At 42.3% G+C, this 21,477-nt stretch overlaps 1 protein-coding gene across 1 annotated transcript in view; it reads right to left on the bottom strand.

Moving 5' to 3' along the window:
- Nucleotides 1-21,477, bottom strand: part of ZDHHC15 (zDHHC palmitoyltransferase 15) — a 34,005-nt gene that overhangs the window by 6,741 nt on the left and 5,787 nt on the right. The window contains exons 2-11 of the mRNA XM_079961466.1: nt 12,050-12,076; nt 11,625-11,719; nt 10,164-10,284; nt 8,815-8,884; nt 8,051-8,083; nt 6,849-6,969; nt 5,960-6,092; nt 5,589-5,715; nt 5,207-5,316; nt 1,304-1,387 (exon numbers count right to left, since the gene is read on the bottom strand). Of these exons, the coding sequence (XP_079817592.1) occupies nt 1,344-1,387; nt 5,207-5,316; nt 5,589-5,715; nt 5,960-6,092; nt 6,849-6,969; nt 8,051-8,083; nt 8,815-8,884; nt 10,164-10,284; nt 11,625-11,719; nt 12,050-12,076 (881 nt within the window). The 3' untranslated portion in view covers nt 1,304-1,343. The remainder of the gene's footprint in view (nt 1-1,303; nt 1,388-5,206; nt 5,317-5,588; nt 5,716-5,959; nt 6,093-6,848; nt 6,970-8,050; nt 8,084-8,814; nt 8,885-10,163; nt 10,285-11,624; nt 11,720-12,049; nt 12,077-21,477) is intronic.

Below are 21,477 nucleotides of genomic sequence, written 5' to 3'. Positions count from 1 at the left end.
CAACTGTTCAGTTTCTCCAGTTCTAAAGCAAAAGATTTCTAGTTTAGTTTGCTGGAAGGTTTTCCAAATGAGATCTTAATTGTCTGTTGAGTCAATGCATGCTTTCAACTAGAGGCACAGTTTCCTAAAATAGACCATTACGCCATAACTTCCAAGAACACAACTGTCCTGGTTATGGGTTGAGAAATCCACTGGTTTATCTGGAAAGCCACTGAAAGTTGCACAGTTCCTATTGAAATGATCAATCAGGATTAAGGAGGTTAGAAATAAGCTTTTTAACTTTGGGGCATTTAAAGATGATTTGGTTGGCATGGGTTGTTCTTGCTCAAGAGCAGGTTAATCAATCAACAATAGCCATTAAGCATTGCTGTCAGGCTGGATGGTTTGTTTCCTTCAAGCCCACATACATACATTTATTCTGTAACCTAACTATTATTCCAGACCAGCATATAAACTGATGAAAAAATATAGGAAATTATTCCTCAGGGTGGATACAGAACACCAGCACTAGCTGTTCCAGCATACACTTATGCAGGAGTTCACACAGTACTGCAACAAGTTCTGTGGCAGTTCTCATGCATCATAAGATGTGGCTCAAGCTCTTTGGATGTTGCTGCATATTTTTCATAGAATGCTCCAGTGCAGGGGTAGGTAACATTTTTTCTGGCCCTTCCCCAACCCTCTAGTAGAGCCACATGCTAGCCATGGTTGCAGTCAAAAGAATCCACTCTGGCACGCACAGGCTCTCATGTGCACACACAGACCCTTCTCCTTGACTAGTCCAAGATCAATCTGATGTCCACGGAGGAGGTGATTCACATCCCCATCCCCATCACTGTGCAGGACACTGCCACCACAGTCCTGTGCCCATTTTACTTTCCCCCTTCCCCTTTTTGCCACTGCCAAAATTGGTGGGGTCTTGGGAAGGTAGGAAAAATTGCTTGGAGGAACAGATCAGGCCCCCAAAACTGAGAATTAGCCACCCCTGCTCAAATGAAAGATGTAAAGCAGCCTTCCTAAGAGCAGAAGGAACCTCTGGCTACAAGGCCTTCTGTGCTAACAATTCACTTTGACTGACCAAGCTTTATCTGAACCACCAAAACTCTTATCAAAACTTATTTTCATGTCTATCCTATCCTAAGAGGAAGGTTCTGGGTCTGTTAGTGGCAGACTGAGGACCTCAAACAGTGCAAACCCCCCCCCCAACAGATCCAGGTCAAGTGTAAATGCATGAAATAAATACTGATCAAAGGAGCTGGTACAATGGGTGGGGTGGGGGTTAACCTGAGGATAGGATGATTACCTGGGAGTGTGATTTTTGTACCAACAGCCTTTCAAAAACATTACGTCTCCATTTCCACAGAAATTGAAGAACCTTGGTTGTAATCTAGTTGGTAAAACAAAAACATTTGCACCAAATAAAACATTAATAAACACAGCGTCAGAAATGTGAATGTTGCAAAACACCACTACGGTGAAAAGTAATTGCATGCTGTCATTCAAGTCTGGGGTTACCCTCCTTATTTCCAATCTAAGACCACTTTGTTTATTGGCACTACTCTATCAAGAATGGGTTTCCATGACTACCACAATTATGAAAGCAAAGTCGGGAAGCTACAAAATCCACAATAAGGCACAATATTGTACGAAAATGGCTAATATTGGAACCATGGATGGGGCCTGCATTCAGCTGCAGAGACTTAAAATGAAATGTGGGAGAAGGCAGACATTGCCCTGGTTCAAATATCACATTAAACCATAGTTTAAAATAAACTTTGGTTGAAAGTGAACCTGTAGTATACTGAAATTCTTTGCACTTTGCTCCCTCCCTCCCTCCCTCCCTCCCTCCCTCCCTCCTGCTGCTGGTATGTTGCCTGGAATAAACTCATGGTTTGGCCTAGCATTGCATCTGAACCTGGGCTTCTGGTTGGTTTCTCTCCAAACAAACCATGGACACATCCACACATGCTTGGTCTCACCGTTTTCCCCGGGGAAACCCACTGTTTAGCGCTAAATCGGGAGTAAACATCAATTGGATTTTCTGCCTAGAAGTTATTGTCCAAATAGAAGAAAATGTGGCCCTAAAGGATGTTCAGAGGAGGAGAAACCAAAGTTTGTTATTGGCTCACTGCACATGGTTAGTTTGGGGAAAACAAACCACAAATCCAGGTTAAGACATTATGTTAAGCCAAATCATGGATTGTTTATCAGCAGCATGACAGCAACTTTTATCTTTGGGCATAATTTTATATTTGGACTGGGTGTGTATTTATAATTGCTGGTTTTATTAAAGATGTGAGCTTTATAGGAGGTTTTGCATTCTATTCTACTTCATTATTGTCAGATTCCTCCCCCCCAATACTGTCACTGTGTAATATGCTTTGAGTGAGCTTTACTCATAAATGTGGACTATAACACTTTTAAATAAATAATAATAAAGTTACTAAAGCTGTAATTTCACAGCCTCTCACCATGGGACTAAGCCCCATGGAACTGAGTGAGACTTTCTACTGAATGGGCGTGTGTGCACTGCACCACAATCTAGCAACATCCTCTCCCCATCCCCCGCTCTCTCTTACACACATGCACAACATGTAATGAGTTCCCTTTCCTGCAATCTAAGTGGTGTAGCATCGGGAGAAGATGTTGCCCCAATCCAGGTGCACTAATGACAATCTTAGTCACTCATCAGAGACAATGCTGAACGCAGCCACTTCAACAATTCTTCCAAGATCCTAGGAGAGTACATTTCTCCAGCAGCACTGGAGTTCGAAGTGCGAGTCTCAGAGAAGATGAGATTATTAAATTTTGCAATGAAGCATCCTTCAGAGCATTTTCTAGCACAGAATAATGTCAATGTGAAAGCCAACAAACATGGAGTTGAAGGAGTGCCTTGCCAGAAAGGGAGGGGGGAGTTTTACCACAATCCCTTTCAAGTGCTTCCAGGACACTGAGATTTGGGAAGACAACTTGACCAGTTCTGCAGCTCCACTGACTGGCTTTGTTGGATATGCTAGTAGAGGAACAAGGGTGGGAGCGTTCAGATACTCTTTAGATTAACTGTTTTTGTCTAAAGGAGAAGCCTTGCTGGGGTGAGCCTATTTATCTATTCTTATGTGCACTTCATCTGAGAGTCCGTTGGTTCAATCTGCAGCAAAGGAGAAAGTCACAGGCCTTCCCTAGCTATGTGACCAGATTTGTACAAAGTCAGTAGTAACAAATTAAACCGGTACCAGAAGAATTGACTGCAGCTTATTACGTACTGTGTTAGGCACATACAAAATATTTAGCAAAGTTTTGAAGGTTTGACACTCAAGGTCTGCTGCGGGCCTTTGCCGCCTTGAATGGGAACATCCTGTCTGAATTCAAAGGGAACTCCAAGACTTTCTGCAAAATGATGAAGGATTCTGGGGCACCCTCTCAGTTTGCGCAGAAGGCTAGTGATACTGCGAACAGGGCAAGAGCCTCAGCTTGTGAGCCTGTCTTTGAGTTGATCCTTAGCCTGCCTGTCTGAAAGCAATGCAAGTCCCAGCGTAGCTGCAGCATCTCTAAGTGGGGAAGCTTCCTAAGAGGGTGGCATGTGGACGAAAAGGGATCAGGGTCAAATAGAGCCAGGCATGGCTCCTCCCCACAAGACCAACACAATGCTGTTCTCTCTGCAAGTCTGACAGTGGGCAAGGAGGTTTACCAGGAGACAGAGAGAAACCACCTGGCTCTCTCCAACTGCTTCTCCTGCTTAAATGGAGAAACAGGAAATCAGGGCCCTCAGTGGTGAGAATTAGATTGCTCAAATCTTCCCAGACAGCTGCTTTTAAGGATGTGGGGAGAACATAAATTAAGAAGAGCCTGCTGGATCAGGCCAATGGCCCATCTAGTCCAGTAGCTGAACAGATGCCTGTGGAAAGCACTCACACAGGACTAGAGAGTAAAAGCACTCTGTCCACTCCTGCGGTTTCCAGCAACTGGTACTCAGAAGCACACAGCTTCTGACTACAGAGGCAGAACATTGCCACCATGGCTTGTGGCCACTTACAGCCTTTATCTCCATAAATTTGTCTAATCCCTTTTTAAGCCCCCCAAGTTGGTGCCTATAGTGGGTGCCATAGTTTAACTACGCACTGCATAAATTTTGTAGTTTACAGAGTTGTTTATTGGAAGCGCAGGGTTTGTTTAGGTCATAGAAAGGAGGGGCAAAGGAGTGTGCTCTGGCCTCGTTGCCCTGCTGTTAGATTTGCTCAGCTGCTTAGCTCTCCCTGACACTTTGTCAGCTGGGATTCTCTGTAGCTAATGGAAGTGGCTCCTGTTGTTTGGCTGCTCTAAATTCATATGCCTGGCTAGTTCCTCTCAGCTGCTGTTGCAGCCAATGAGGTCAGAGGGTGTGACTCATAGTTGCTCTTGATTCCAGGAGCAATAAATGGGATGGTTAGCCATAGTAACCAAACCTCATTCAGAAGCAGCAGGAACATCTAGAGTGCAGGGATAGAGACTGAACATCAACCTTCCATCCCCATGTCTCTGTTGCTGATGGAGCCTTTAAGAACTGCATCAGAGTATTATGAGTGGTCACCTGCTGCTGTTGCAGACTCTAGAGTGTCTGATTGCTATTTCCTGCACTTGGCAGGTCTGAGGAACCAGCTGCTAGTTTTATTATTTGTTGATACCTGACTGCATTGGAAAGCTTATTATATCTGATCAATTGATACATGCTTTAATGAACTGTATTGCCTATTTTATAATTAATTAAAAATGGTATAATGTTCAGATTTTCAACATGAATTATTTGTATTGCCATATTATGTTTTGAAATGAAATGGTATTAATTTTTGTACTGTATGAATGCTCTTTTGCTATGTACTTCTGCTATTGTGCTGGGGGTCCCTTTGGGCTCATTGATGTTAAAAAAGTGGCATAAAAATTGAAAAAGCAATAGTGATAAATAACAATGATGATGAGTGGTTTCTGTTTGAAGCAAATCTTACTCATTTTCAAAATCCCACTTTGCATCAGAGGCCACCATACCACCCTACCCTACTTTATCCATGGATATCTACATCCATCCTTTTCATGGTCCGGTTTTTGCACCTTATGAAATAGAGACTCCTGCTGCAATATTTGTGTCAGTCTTTAACGTGCCACAAGACCTTACTGTTGCAACACAGTGACTCTCCCCAAAACAGCAAGTTCCAGATGCATTTCCCATCCTTACCAAGGTTATCATCGTCCAACCCATCTTCCTCCCATTGCTCTTCACTTGCTAGCAGTGGATTCCTTGCTTCACTCAGAGTTCTTGTTGGGAAAAAATGTCCATCACCTTGACTGTGGAGACAAAGGCAACAAATTGGTAAAGGCACCCGGGCTCCATCCAGAAGAAGGAGGAAGGGAGAGAGGGGAGGAGGAGAAGGAGAAAGCAGATTCTGTTTCTACTTTTAACTACAAAACTATTCACAAAACACAGACTTGATCTAGGCTACTGCTGTCCCTTGCACCAAAGGAAAGTCTGACAGCCTCTCCTGTCTAGTTCTGTAGTTTACTGTAGAGATCTTGCACTCTACTACTCTTAGGCTGACAGCAGCTTCCTGTCTGCTTACCTGGATATCACAGGGAGGAACCAAAGTCTTTTTTTCTCTCCAAACACTTGTTGAAGATTTTTTTTAATGCCAAGATTAAATCCGTTTTTATCAGGGCCAGTAGGAAACACAGGAGCTGAAAAGGCCTCTGCAGACAAAAATAAAATGTGATTTGTTTATTACCATACTCTCCTATACTGAACTTGATAGCTGAATGCCTATCGTTTTAGAAGTGAAAAGTGGCCACTGAAAAATAGTAGTGGTTTCTGCATACTCAGACGCACCAGGTGTGTCCCCTTGAGTGACAGATTATAGAGACGAGCAACTTTGGGATTATCCACCCCTTGAACCATTCCACCAGTTTCTCAGAGCAGGTGCAATAAATAGCTTACCCAACGTAGACCTGTTTTGGCTGACGAGCCAGCAATGGTAGCCAAAGAGGAAGAGGAGGCTAACAAAAAACATGATTGCCACAAAAAGGAGGAAAAGAATATGGAACTTGGCACGCCCATTGGTCAGCTCCTCCTGCAAAGGAAAGCAAAGGAAAGTGAGCAGATTCGCACATCATTCCTAACAATCTTGCAGTTCCGGCTGTGGAAGAGCCATGGAGAGATGATGATAATACTATTCTTATTCTTCTTATGAAACAAACAGCAAAGAACAAGACTAAAATTGACCAGGCACTAAATTCAAAGCAATTAGTACCCCTACCAGCCCCAACAACCTCAGCCTGATCACCACAAAAATAATCAACCCAAAAATGGCCACAAAGCGCTACACACACATACAGCGCACATCAGCTGCTGCCAGTTAGAGCTGAGCTAGATGCACCAGTGGTCTGACTCAAGATAAGGAAGACAGCCTGTTATTGCAATGAGATATATTCTCAGATATTCTCCAATGAACGTAAAAAAGAATTTAAGAAAGAAAAACAAAATTACCAGGTCCAGGATATGACTTACATCCATAAGCCACCCTTTATGTGAAAAGACCAGTAAATCTTTTGTTGGCTAGCAGATCTTACTTGTGCCTAATTAGAAGACCATTTGATTTGGGCTTCATATATTGGAGTCAGACCACTGAACACAGTGTCGTTTGCTCTAAAGGAAGAGGCTCTCTCCAGGGCTTTCAGAAAGTGGTTTTACCACCTGGAGATGCTAAGGATGGAACATGGAAACAAAAGTGTGTTTCCAGCTGAGCTATGGTCACTGCTTTAATATTAGAACCCAGAGTGTCTTAAAAAAACCAATACATAGAAAGCAGTCAGGTTCAAAAACTTACGGTCCAATACTTGATGAAATACTTGAAGACTGTTGCTGCTATGTACAAGCAGTACAAAAGTGAATATGCTAAAAATAGCAGGAAGAATTTGTAGTTAGAAAATCCAATGCAGTTGTTTACCCTAGAGAGCAAAGGAGGGGGGGAAAAAGCCATGTTAAGCATAATGGGGCTGGGAGCAAAGTGAAAGCAGCTAAAAGCACTCTTATTTCCTTGATGGAGCATCACTGCAGAGTGCCATCAACGTTATGACCTGCTATAAGAAGGAACATAAAAGAATCTGCTGGGTGAGGCCGATGGCCCTTCTAGTTCCGCATCCCATTCTCATAGTGGACAACCAGGTGCCCCAAAGGAAACCCACAAGCAGGACCAGAGCGCAAGAGCACTCTGCCCTCCTGTGGTTTCCAGCAACTGGTATTTTGGAAACACTGCTGCCTTCAGCTGTGGAGCCAGAGCATAGCCTCCTCCATGAATTTGTCTCATCCTCTTTTAAAGCCATCCAAGTTGGTGGTCATCACTGCCTTCTGGGGAAGTAAGTTCCATGTCAGCACTTGGGCATAATCTCAGTCTCATTTACTTTCATATTCCAACCTCATTTTTTCTACAGAAAACACAAGCCATCTATTTATTAAGGCTGAAAGTCCTAAGAAACAACACAACTTGATTTTTTCATTCCCAGGGTGCCACAAATACTCAATTCAAATTTGGTTTAAAATGTGCTCCAGACTGGGGAGTGTTCAACCAAAAGATCCTGCTTTCCTATTAAAAACAAAACAAAAACTGGGTTAGCAATTTCCCATAGTTAATAACACTGGGAAACCTTTTATCCTGGTGCACAAGAGACATGAATTTCCACTGAATAGTAATTTCAAATACTTTTCCCCACTGGCTGTCATATCCCACTATACTTGGTACAGGAGTCTATGGCATTTATGTATTCAGATAATAACAGTTGGTCATTTGAAACACTAAGACACACAGGTAACACTTCGTCCTTGCTAGTCATTAGAACATCTGTCCTCAAAGGATCCCAGCTATTGCCAAAGGCTTTTCTACAGTAGCCACCTGTAACCTGGTGCATCACAGATGTTTAGAACTACAACAACCATTAGCCCCAGCATCTATGCTGACTGTGGCTGAAGAGCGTTGTAGTCCAAAACATCTGGAGGACATGAGAAAGATAGAATTCAAGGGGTGCCACTCACCATGGGCAATGATGATCCATTTTTAATACACACCTGTAAAAAGGAAAAAAAGATCAGGACACCATGAAGGGAAACACCAAAAGAACAGAAATAATACTATCTTTGGTTTTTTCGTGTTATATTTTTAAATTAAAAACTGTATACTGAGAATTTATAACTGCCTGACTGTGTGTGGTTTTGTGCACTTCCTGGGGGGCAGGGTTTAAACAAAAAACAAACTCTTTATAAAGACTTGAGGAATGAGGTTATCACCCCTCTTTCATCATCCATTCTGGGCCACCCAGTCACTGCCACAGTGTCCTTTCTCTTGGAAGATCAAGATTTATTTTATATACTGTAAATGACTTTTTATTTTCATTTTTTGTATATCGTATTGTTGTTTTATTGCTATGGCCGATGGCTGATGCAAATAAAGATTCACTCATTCATTCAAAAACAAACAGGTGTGGGTGCAGGGATATGCATGCTCTGTCAGTACTTAACTGGCAAAATAGACTCAACAAATTAGAAGGTGGGGACAAACACAAAAGGGAACACTTGCTGGTATCAACAGAAAAGACTGAAGTTCTTCCTCATACACAAATTCAAATATGTGTGAGTGTGGACTACTCTGGTCGAATGGGAGGAAAGTGGATTAATAGTAAAATGATGCCCAAATGTAGACAAGCCCATGTCTGCCCTATCTTTCTCCTTGAAGCATCAAGAGCTAGCTTTCTTCTTCACGAGTGGAGTTATAGTGATGTAAATCATTCTGGTAAACTTACATGGCACAAACCGAACAGTGATGGCAGCGGTCAGGTTTGATGAGCTGGCATCTATCACAGAATCGAATCGCTGCAAAGAAGCACACCCCATAATGCCTTAATTAGCCATAATGGGAGTGAGCAAATCTCACTCAATAGGCAGCTTTATGCAAGACCATTTCCTCTGATAATACTGTCTGATTTTACAAGCTTGATTGATGCTTTGAAATGCATAAAATAAATGCAATTTGTTATTAACAGTCCTATGAAATTGGAAGCATGAATATGAAGACATTCAAGGCATTAACAGTAGCTTGAAAGATTTAAACACTTTAGTAAAGAGCAAACATTAGATACAAAATATGTTTGTGATGGGGCTTTGCATGTTTCACAAATGTAAACCACATTTGGCTTTAGACCCCCTGGTTGAACTAGACTTCATGAATGACTTCTTTTCACTTACTGCAAATCAAAGTCCTACTATTAAAAGCAACCAGTTCTGAGCTGGCAGTTCTTGTTAGCTTCTAGGAACAGAGAAGTATAAAATTCTGATGTGAGAAGGCTAAAATTAGCCATGTATATGGCCGTGATGTCCCACACTGTGCTAGATCCAATTAATTTTTTCAAGTTTAACAGGAGCACTTGTCAACCTGGTGCCCTCCAGAAGTTTTAGAATACAACTCCCATCGTCCCCAGTCAGCATGGCCATACTGGCTGGCGTTGATGGGAGTTGTAGTCCAAAACATCTGGTGGTGACTATCTATGGAATCAAGCTGCTTCTTAAATGATCATAACATGGATCCATTGTCTACTTGTGACCAGTGGTGGTTCGAATCCCCACTCGGTCATGAAGCTCACCGGGTGCACCTTAGGCTAGTAACGACGTCTCAGCCTACCTCACGTGTGACGATAAAATAGGGGGAGAAATGTGTATGCTGCATTGTGCTCCTTGGAGGGAAAAGTTGGGAGATATATATATATATATACACACACACAAAACCATGGGACCTTCCTGAAGGAAGTGAAGTGCATACTCTACCACTGGACTGCTGATGTTTTAAGAGCACAATTCAGGTCTGAAATCCAGTTAGATCTCTGAATGTATACAGCAGCTGGAGACTGAGGCAGCATATGGTCACAAAGCATTGAGCCACTTTCTTACAAATCAAGAACATCTTTAAGGGATTTCCTCTCTACTACAAAGACTGACAGAGAAAGTTAAAAGGAAATCCTTTTAAACTAATATGATTCCCTCCGCATTAAGGTTCTTAAAGTCAAAAGGGCAAGGACATGTTTCATGAGGCGGGTTGCTGGTGTGTGCCGCTTAGAGTGATGAGGTGGACATTTCAAAGGCTGTCTGTGCAGCTGACCTCCATTCCCTGCTCTTGTGTACACGGGCAATTTCCGTGCCATTTCAGCAAGGATCTGCCTCTGTCCCTCTGGTCTCTCTTCGTTCTCATAGCGCTCCTTGTCAGCATAAGACATGTGGAACTGGAAGAAGAAGAAGAAGAAGAGGATTTTATTTATTTAAGACATTTATATACCACTTAGTTACTTGCATTTCTAAGTGGTAAAGCCCCAAAACAGATTGCATAAAATATGGGAAGGTGCTGAATTGAACACCTTGACTGGGCTTGCACAATTGCTACATCTAAAGCGCTACAGAGTTGAGTGACTTTATCCCCAAAATGCAGTGCGACACACAGCATGCTACCAAGTGCTTCGGGGGTGGTGTGTGTGTGTGTGTGTTGTGTGTGTGGTGTCATTCAGCACTTCTGGTACAGTTAGCCTTGGGGCCACCTGAAATAACTGCTGGACAGTTCACTGAGAAGGTGATGCCGGCAGCAAAGTAGTTCTTCTCCACTGCTTTCAGCACCAGTTCTCAGGCAGAGTTGTATGAACGAGTAAGCGTTTGGTCATCTTTGGAGCAAGTTTTCCGCCATCTGCCACAACTCAGTAAACCATGATGCAGTGCGGGTCTTGCAGCACTGGAGTGATGGTATTGACAGACCAAGGCCTTGACAGGGTCACTGGCTCTGTCCACAGGGAAATCCCCCAGAACAGCCAGGAACCTATCTGGCTCCATTAGTCTTTGGAGACAAGACCATCCAGAGTCGTCCCCAACCACTAATGGTTTGGCTGTTGTCAGAAGTCTAAACTTTGCCAGGAAGTAGTCAGAATGTGACAACAGGGTTATGGCCACCCCTCTCTCCACTAAGGATAAAGACTAAACCAAGGGTATGCCCTGTATCTAGCACACTTACATGGTCACCATGGAGTCCACACAGGTTTCAACCAACTTGTTATAATAACACAACTATAACTAACTTTATGGAGGCATGCTACTATAATATACAGTCATACCTCGGGTTGAAGTTGCTTTAGGTTGAGCATTTTTGGGTTGTGCTCCGCGGCGACCCGGAAGTAACGGAACGTGTTACTTCCGGGTTTCACCGCTCATGCATGCACTTTCTGCTCTGGATGCGAATGTGGCTCCGGAACGGATACCTTTCGCATCCAGAGGTACCACTGTAGTTAGTTATGTGATAGTAACGTAAGTTACTACAGACAGCCCCTGACAAAGAGTCATTTGACCAAATCACATTGGGATGATTACAATTCGTATCATGCTGCATCTCTCTCCCTCTCTCCCCCCACTGTCACACCCCCACCCACTGTTGATCTGTTTACTCTCAGGCTACTGTGGGGGCAGCAGGTGGCTCTGGCCAGGGGTGTTGCCTGAGTTTGGCTAGACATTCTTAAGGCAGCAGAACTAACTCTTGATTCAACTGTTTCCTTTGCTGCTCCAGAGCATCCCAGCTTTTTTTTACCTTTTTGTCCGGTTGCTGTGGAAGAGTAAATATAGACTTCCAATACGTCCATATGAAGAACAGGAAGATCACATGGAATATGGTGAGGTAGGCCACTAAAGGAGAAAAAGAGCAATCAGGAAGACATAGAGGGGCACTGATTCCCCCCATCCTCTTTGTTTTAATGCTTGGCTTCCAAGACAGTCTAGTCTTCAGGGAGATGAATAAATGAAAAAGCATGAACTCTCCTTCAAGTTAGGTGATTGACAGGGAAATATTTATCTGTTCTACAAGAAAGCAAGATATACCTAGTGGAGAAATTGGCCTGTGCAAATGACAAAGGACGCTAAAGGCCAAAGTACACATGATGGTGTTAAACAACATGGCTTAATGCTTCATGAAGCTTCCTTCACCCCTCAACTGAAAATGCATAAACAGCCACATACCTTTTTCTATGGAACTGGTCACAGTCACTGAAAGAGAAGAGGAAGACGGAAATGATAAAAAATGAAATGAAAAAGATGTTTAAGGCAACTTTTGTTTTAAAAAAACCAGAAGCTTTTCTTTTAGGAATTATAGGATTGGAGTTACCTAAACAATATAAATATTTATTTATGTATGCAACCACTGCTGTAAGAATGGTATTTGCCCAAAGATGGAAGGAGGAAGATGTCCCATCAAAAGAAGAATGGCTACAGAAACTAATGGAATATTCAGAAATGGTGAAACTTACTGGAAGAATAAGAAATCAAGATAACAAAGTCTTGAAGCGGGAATGGAAATCATTTATTGAATATTTACAAACTCATCATAAACAAATTAAGACATTAGCAGGATTAATGTAAAAATGTGCAGCACTGAAAAGATACATGAAATGGATGGAAATAAAATACAACATAGATTTATATTGGGATATGCAAGAAAATAAATATAAGGAACCACAGAAAGAGGGGGTGGAAAGTCAAAACATGATATGTAAAGATGATTCTGCTTGAAATGTTTATTTGTCATAAATGAAAATTATAAATAAATAAATAAATATCACCTCTAGTGCAGGGAATAGACTTTGTTTTATTCTATACTCTGTAAAGCTTTTCATTACAGTGGTACCTTGGGTTACATATGCTTCAGGTTAAAGTCTCCGCTAACCCAGAAATAGTAACCCTAGGTACCACTGTATTTCATTTTATAATGCATATAAAACAGAGAGAACAATTATAACAAGGGAATGTACATAGTGGCGTTCATGCAAACCTGTACCACAATAATTAACATTAACATAACGTAACGTAAAAAAAAAAAGAAAGAGAAGAGAAAGACGTGTTTTACACAATATGCAAAACATCCTGAGGTAGTTCCTAACATTTCATGCACCTTTTAGAAATCCCATACATAATGGGGATTATAATTATTCTCCATGAATGAGAAGTCCTGTGCTGCTTAGGATGCTAAATTATATTTTATATATCTAGCCTTTCCGCTCTTAAATAGTAGGTATCTAATCAAGAAATCCTGCCAACAAAGGTCCGTATAGTTAAAGCCATGGTTTTCCCAGTAGTGATGTATGGAAGTGAGAGCTGGACCATAAAGAAGGCTGATCGCCGAAGAATTGATGCTTTTGAATTATGGTGCTGGAGGAGACTCTTGAGAGTCCCATGGACTGCAAGAAGATCAAACCTCTCCATTCTGAAGGAAATCAGCCCTGAGTGCTCACCGGAAGGACAGATCGTGAAGCTGAGGCTCCAGTACTTTGGCCACCTCATGAGAAGAGAAGACTCCCTGGAGAAGACCCTGATGTTGGGAAAGATGGAGGGCACAAGGAGAAGGGGATGACAGAGGACGAGATGGTTGGACAGTGTTCTTGAAGCTACAATCATGAGTCCGACCAAACTGCGAGAGGCAGTGGAAGACAGGAGTGCCTGGCATGCTCTGGTCCATGGGGTCACAAAGAGTTGGACACAACTAAACAACAACAATCAAGAAATCTTTGCATGCCTCACAGTGTTTGAACCAATCTCCTTTGCTTAATTGCTTCTGAATATATTCTTCTATATTTACCCTTTATTCTGGGCATTTGACACTCAAGAGGCATCTTTTTAGGCACCACCTTATTTTGTGATTGTAAGTTGTTTTAAACTGATTTTAATATTGTGTTTTAATGTTGTAACCCGCCCTGGGACTTTGGGGTGAAGGTTAGCTAATAAATAATATATACACACATATATACATATAATAGGCTCAGGCTGAATGTGGCTGAAAGCTTATGCCCATGATGTCCTAATGCATTTATGTCCTAATGCACTTGTTAATCTATAAGGCACCACAAGATTCTAGTTAATTTTTGCTGCAAGAGACAAACACTGTTACCCTTCTGGAAATTAAAATACTGTTAAATCCAAGGGTTGTAATTCACTGAGGATTACCCAGCTTGAACCCTCCATTTATGATTATCCCCAAAGCCCCCATGACTTCTCAAAAAATTGCCTCCCCCCTGAGATAAACTTACATGAAGTAGTGTTGACATTTGCTAGCTGAATGGTAATAAAGTTGACCTTATCATGATGCCATGTTTCCTCAAATGAACAAAATAGGAATTAATCTTTGGCTATTTCCAAATGCAGCGACTACAGTCCAGTCCTATTTCTCACCACTAAATAGAAATTATGTTCTGAAAGAAGTCAGTTCCTGCCTGACTGTGTGAATGATGAGCTAATAAGTATCCGCGGAAGGATGAAAGGGTATGTGATAGTAGATGAACATAATCTACTATTCATTTTTAACATCAGTTCCACTTTAACACCAGACCACATTCACCAAGGTCAAAAGATCTCACCCCCAAGCCCTTAACCTTGATCCCCACGCTCCCATTTCAATCAATAAGGTTCAAATGAATCGGACAGAGCTGTGAGAGCAGCTTTGCTGCCACTATGGCTTAAACTATGGAACAACCTAATGTAGTGCTTCTGTTTGCAAGAGACTGTATGTGCTCCATCTAGGGCTCTACCTGGCCTGTGGTTATACTTATGAAAAAACCTTCTGCCTGGGACTGAGAGTGAAGAAGTTCCTCCCTGGTGCATAGTTAAACTATGGAACTTGCGCACATAGGAGTCAGTGATGGTCATAAACTTGGATGGATTTAAAAGAGGATTAGACAAATTCATGGAGGACAAGGCTATCAATGGCTACCAGTCAGGATGGCTCAGCACTGCCTCCACAGTTGGGAGTCAGTAATGCTTCTGAATGCCAGTTGCTGGAAACCACAGGAGGGGAGAGTTCTCTTGTACTCATGTTCTGCTTGCTGGTTTCCTACAGGCATCTGGTTGGCCACTGTAAGAACAGGATGCTAGACTAGATGGGCCAATAGCCGGATCTAGCAGGCTCTTTTATGTTCTTGAGGATGCTGCCAACTGGGAGGGGCGAGGGTGCAATGAGATTAAGGGCCACTATCTGAACGATAATCTTGGTCATTTGATTGCCCTTTTTACCCATTGCTGTCTTTTTTTATTTGTATATATTTTATTTGTATATATTGCTTGTTTTATGTTGCTATGGCCGTTGGCTAATGCGAATCAAGTTTATCTATCTATCAACTGGGAGGGGGCTGCTGCTCAACAACATCTTCTGATTAATTCTTTTAAATTTTGTGAGTTGGTATTGGCGTCAATACAACCATTAATTGCTTACTGAATTGTTTATTTTTACTATACTTATATGCTATTGTATATTGCTGATTATACTAATGAAAATGTTATTTGCTCATTTTAATGCTTTATTATTTTGCACTCAACATTGCTGTTGGCAAAACAGCATACAAATATCACATAAACTCAAAATAAAAAAACCCAACCAAATGACCAAATGGTTGCCAATACTACTCTCAAAAACTTGTTGGTGATGGAAAGATTCACCACCCAGCCAAATCACACTCATATTTATCTAGATGATATTGTTCCACATAGAGGTGAAAGCAAAGACAACAGCAGCTGTTAACACAAGCACATTTGATTTGTTTCAAGAGTACTTATTTCCAAGTAAGTACGTCAGGAAAGGAAGCTTAGGTAGAACGGTGAAATTGCACCCCATCCAGTTTATCAAGTTTCAGGTACTGCACCACAAAAAACACTCCAGTAAAACCTGCCTTTATAATCCCATTCTTTCAAAAATAATGCTTGAACTGAGGGGGGATTTACTGTGACAGGTGAACCAATGATGGCTCTCCCTTCTTTCTGAATTGGAGGTTGCAAATAAGGATGTGGATTAAACCCTTTACAGTGCTTTTTCCTGGGGTACTCAAGGGTACACAGTACCAATATCTCTCTCCCCCCCCCCCCCATGTTTAAACAGTGGCACTTAGTGTAACAACTTCATGGTGAGTTATGGCACCTTTTTTTTTTTTTTAAAGAAGCACTGCCCTTACCCACACCTATCATTTGTGGATTGATTTTTTTTTTTTTAATCATGCTACATATGATAATTGGGAAAGAGGATGAAATGGTTGCTCTCAAATTGGCTTACAAATGCCTGAATATATGTGTCAGAATATATATGCTTTTGATGACTGTTTTCTTGTGTAGTGATCACCGTATTTGGCTTTTTTGCTTTTCACTTCCTTCTAACTTCATTTCCTTCTAATTCCACCCCCACATGTATATATATATTGTTATAGTTTGGGGGGGGGTCAGTATGGGTGATACCCATTGGTTCCTTCAAAACCTGTGATGCTGTGTAGGTGATGACAGACTCTCAGTTTTCGAATGTAATCCATTCCAGAAGACCGTTCGACTTCTGAAACATTTGAAAACCGAGGTGCAAAGGGCTGGTTGCAAAGTCAATGGAGAAAATTGAAATAAAGCTCAGCAGAAGCCATTCGACTTCCAAGGCACATTTGAAAACAGAAGCATTTACTTTCGGGTTTTCGGTGTTGGAAACCAAAACGTTCGACTTCAGAGTTACACTTCTCAGAAGCTCTTAATGAAAGATAGCAGGATTCAATAAAAGATGCTGCAAGGGTCAGGCAGGAAGTCAAGCAGGCTATATGTCATTTTAAAATGCCATTCCTGATGGCTTTTCAAGCTTATGTTGTCAAGTGGGGTTCCTGGCGGAGAGGGCTTTTTTGCACCCTGTTGAGCTGCTGGGGGAGAGGGATCTGGCGGCTCAGTTCAGAAAAGACAACTAATGGTGGGGAGGGGAGGGGAGAGCACAGAAAATGGTGCATGGTATGGAGAAAGTAGAGAGGAAAAAGCTTTTCTCCCTCTTGCATTACACTAGAATAAAGGGTTATTCAACAAAGCTGAATTTGAGAAAATTAAAGAGAGACTAAAAGGAAGGACTTCTTCACATACTGTATACTCAAACTGTGGAACTCACTGCCACAGGGCATAGTGATGGACAGCAACTTAGATGACTTTAAGAGGGGGTTGGACAGGTTCATGGGGAATGAGGCTATCAGTGGTTGATAGTTGTGATGGTCGTGTAATGTCTTTAGTATTGGAGGTAATATGCCTCTGAATATCAGTTCCTGGGAACTGAAAGTGGAGAGAGTTGTGCTAATGTCCCTCTTACAGGATTCTCAGGTAACCTGATTGGCCACCATAAGAACAGCATCTTGGACTAGATGGGCCTTTGGTCTGATCCAGGAGGGCTCTTCTGATGTCCTTATGCTCAGGTACTTGCACATGTCTCTTGCTCCATATGGAAAACATTACTCTTTTACATTATCTCTGTATAAACATTGCTGGCAGCTAGATTAAATGGATGTTCCTGTCTCTAGGCAAACCTGAATTATTTCTGCGTAAGCCTGAGCCCTGCCATAAAGTAGGTGTGAGGAGGAAGTGCTGTGTTCCTATGATCCAAAACCTGTTTTAGTTCACACTGTTTCCACGTTTTTCTTTTTTCTTAAAAAAACAAAAAAACAAGAACAGATGCAGAACTATGTTTCCAAGCTGTTTTAATTCTGGCCACTCTCAGGGTGTGCTGTAGGAAAGCTTTGTCCTTCCTTTGAGAAATCTGGGCAGCTGAGGCAGCTCCTGCCTTACTAGAGGGCTGATTAAAGTCTTCCTGAGCCTCATGCTGACTTTCCCAGCAGGACCTCCCTTGGCGCCATCAACCCCAAAAGTCGGCTTGAGTGAGAATGCTTGTTCTTTCCCCTCCTTCCTGACATGGCATAATACTCCAGCCGGCAACACATCCGCCCGCTCTCATTCTCATGCTGTGGCAGCATCCGCAAGCTGGCCACTCGAACAAAGGCCCTCTGGAGCCTGGATTCTTATCCAAATTCTCCAGCAGGGGTTGCAATATTAATGCGATGCTATATTCCCCCTGGAATAGAGAGCATCGATGCCACATTGATTTCCAGCTCCTGTCTGTCTACTAGGGAGCGGAAGACAAAGGGGGATGAGTCAGAGAGGACCCTACACTGTTGACATGTCTGAAACTGATCACACGCTGCTGCTGCGGCAGGAGAAGAGCCAAGATCATCCTGGTCCATTCAGTCCATTCAGGCAATTTAATTAAAATAATTTACCCTAATCTAGAGACATGTGTGACATTTAGAGCAAACTAAATTGTACAAAAACTGGGGATGTGGGAGGCAGAGGAATCAATTGCTAGAAATACTTTACATTGTACAGATGTGTATGTTTTAAGATGTTTCTTTAAACACCTGGCAGGCCTCTGCATGCAGCCTGTTTGCTTTTCACATTGGGTGCAGCTACTCAGGATTTATTTACTTACAGTACAAATGAACTCTCTGAATAACCTCACCTCACTGGCCGAATAATCAACCCTGTACTACAGAAGAAGCTGTATTCTGCTCCCATTTGCAAGGAGAAAATAACCAAATCCTTGTTTTAATCAGTTGCATGTGTCTTTCTCCACAGGAAATTTCACGTTCTCATCTTCTACTTAGATTCATTTATGTTTTTTTAGAGGGGAGGAAGTAGGCTGCATGTGAGACCCATGGGTAAGCATGGGTCATTAAAGGAACAAAGGAAGTACAGTGGTGCCCCGCAAGACGAATGCCTCGCAAGACGGAAAACTCGCTAGACGAAAGAATTTCCTATGGGCTTGCTTCGCAAGACGAAAATGTCTTGCGAGTTCCTGCGGTTTTTTTTTCCTTTTTCCCAAGCCGCGAAGCCGCTTATCCGATAAGCCGATAAAAGCCGCTAAACCGCTAATAGTGCTAATCCGCTAAGCCGTCAATGGGCTTGCTTCACAAGATGAAAAAACCGCTAGACGAAGAGACTTGCGGAACGGATTCTTTTCGTCTTGCGAGGCACCACTGTAGCTCTGTGCCAGAGTACAAATGGGTGGGCCTCCCACCTTCAACTGCCTATCAGTTAGAAAGACGAAAGGCCACAGTTGAGAGTTGAGTGATGTGAGCTAGAAGCTGGATGCAAAAGCTGCAGGCTGGAAAGGCAGAGAGAGAGAGAGTGCCAAGTCTGATTTCTGTTGGAATCCCAAGGCTGTGGCTATGGGAGAAGCAGTATCTTCTTGGGGTGTTAATGCTGCAAACTCTTCCATTGTAGGCTCAAGTTGTATGTATGTGTAAATAAACCACATATCATAAAGACACCAGAATCCACTGTGTCTTATTTCTAAAAGGAAACATGAATTCTGGGTAAGTGCTTGGAACCCCTGAAATCTTGCACCACTTAGAGATTGGGGTGGCATGCAACACTGGTGTCAATAGTGGGGTTCATGTTTCCTGGAAGAGGTCCCGTGAACAAGGTGTGTCTAAGTGGAAATGGAGGAACAGCAACATTCTTGCAGCAGTTCAGGTTGATGCTCCGGCACCACCACCAGCAGCTACTGGAGCAGCAAGGTCAGCTGTTTGACAATATGCTCCAGTAGCAATGCCAGTAACAGATGGAGCAGCAGAACTTTATGAGCTGCACCTAAGGGTACTAAAGGAGTCTGCAGATGTAATCTCAGAGCCTCTGTCTATAATTTTTGAGAATTCATGGAGAAAAAGTGAGGTCCCTGCAGATTGGAAGTGGGCAAATATTGTCTACATCTTCAAAAAAGGAAACAAGATGACCCAGGAAACGATCAACCGATCAGCTTAAGATTGATACCAGGAAAGCTCCTAGTATAGATAATTAAACAATTGGTCTGTGAGCATTTAGAAAAAGATGCTGTGATTACTAAGCTCAAGCATGGGTTTCTTATCAACAAGTTATGCCAGACCAATCTCATCTCTTTTTTCTTTTGACAGTTACAAACTTGGTGGATCAGGGGAATGCTGTGAACATAGTGTATCCTGATTTCTGTAAGGCTTTTAAAAAGTCCTCCATGATATTCTTCCATAAAACTTGGAACTGACAAACTGTGAACTGAACAAGATAACATAGGTGGATTTGTAGCTGGTTAACTGACCAAACCCAAAGAGTGCTCACTAGTGGTTCCTTCTCATCCTGGGAAAAAAGCGACAAGTGGGGTGCTGCTGGGTTCTGTCCAAGGCCCATTGTTGTTCAACATATTTATAAATGACTTGGATGAAGGTATTGAGAGAATGCTAATCAAATCTGCAGATGACACCAAACTGGGAGGGGTAGATAATGATGCAGAACACGGAATCGGGATTCCATATGACCGTAACAGATTAGAGAACTGGGTCCAAAATAACATTATGAATTTAAATAGGAACTTATGTCAGGTTCTACACGTAGGCAGGAAGAAGCAGTTGCACAAATATAAAATGGGTGACCCCTGGCTTGCCAGTAGTATATGTGAAAAGCTTCTTGGGGTCTTAGTAGACCGCAAGCTTAATGTATGGGACAGCTGCATATTCCTGCATTGCATGGGGTTGGACTAGATGATCCTCTGGGTCCCTTCCAACTCTATGATTCTGTGATTCTATGAGTCAACAGTGTGATGCAGCAGCAAAAAAAGCTAATGCTATTTTAGGCTGCATCAAGAAAATAGTACCACTCTCTTATGACTTGGTCAGACCACACCTGGAGTCCTGGGTCCAGTTCTGGGCACCATCATTTAAGAAGGATATTGGCAAGATGGAATGTGTGCAGAGGAGGGCGACCTGGATTATCAAGGGTCTGGAAATGAAGCCTTATGAGGAACATTTGAGGGAAATGGGTATGTTTAGCCTGGAAAAGAGAATGAAGAAGATAGAATAGCCATCTTCAAATATATAAAGGGCTGTCACAAGCTTGTTTTTTTCTTGCTCCAGAGGGTAGGACCTGAACCAATGGCTTTCAAGTTACAAGAAAGGAGATTCTGACTAAACACCAGGAGGAAATTTCTGAAAGTAAGAGCTGTTTGACAGTGGAACTGGTTCCCAGGAGAGGTGGTGGTGGACTCTCCATCCTTCGAGGTTTTTAAGCAGAGGTTGGATGGCCGTCTCTCATGTATGATCTAGTTGAGATTCCTGCATTGCAGGGGGTTGGACTAGATGCCCTCAAGTGTCCCTTACAACTCTACAATTCTATGAATCTATTATTCTAACTACTGATTTAATGAAATGAAGTAGCTGCAAGCAGAGTGAGTAAGACAAGTGTGACTATGGGAGATGGGAGCCCTGCCTGATGAGATGCTACAGGGAGTTGAAAGTGACCTGCTTTGAAAGAGTTACAAACTGCAAGGCACCCAGATGGAAGGGGTGGCTGCAGAATGTAAGCAGCAATTTACTAATGTGGATCTGAATTTCAATGGCATCCTAGCTACAGACACTGTTGAAGGTGTAGGTCTACTGGAGGTGTTAAGTAACTGAAGCAAAACCACAAAGCATTGCTAGGAGTGAATTATCTGTAACTTCCATATCCCCACCTCACAATGAAGAATGCCTCTCTATAGCACAGAAGTAGATGGCACATCCAGAATACAAAGCATCTGATCTTCTGCTTCGGTGAGACAAATT

Source organism: Podarcis cretensis (genome assembly GCF_951804945.1).
Source record: "Podarcis cretensis genome assembly, chromosome: Z".
NCBI classification, from domain to species: domain Eukaryota; kingdom Metazoa; phylum Chordata; class Lepidosauria; order Squamata; family Lacertidae; genus Podarcis; species Podarcis cretensis.
This window is presented reverse-complemented; position numbering and strand designations above follow the sequence as displayed.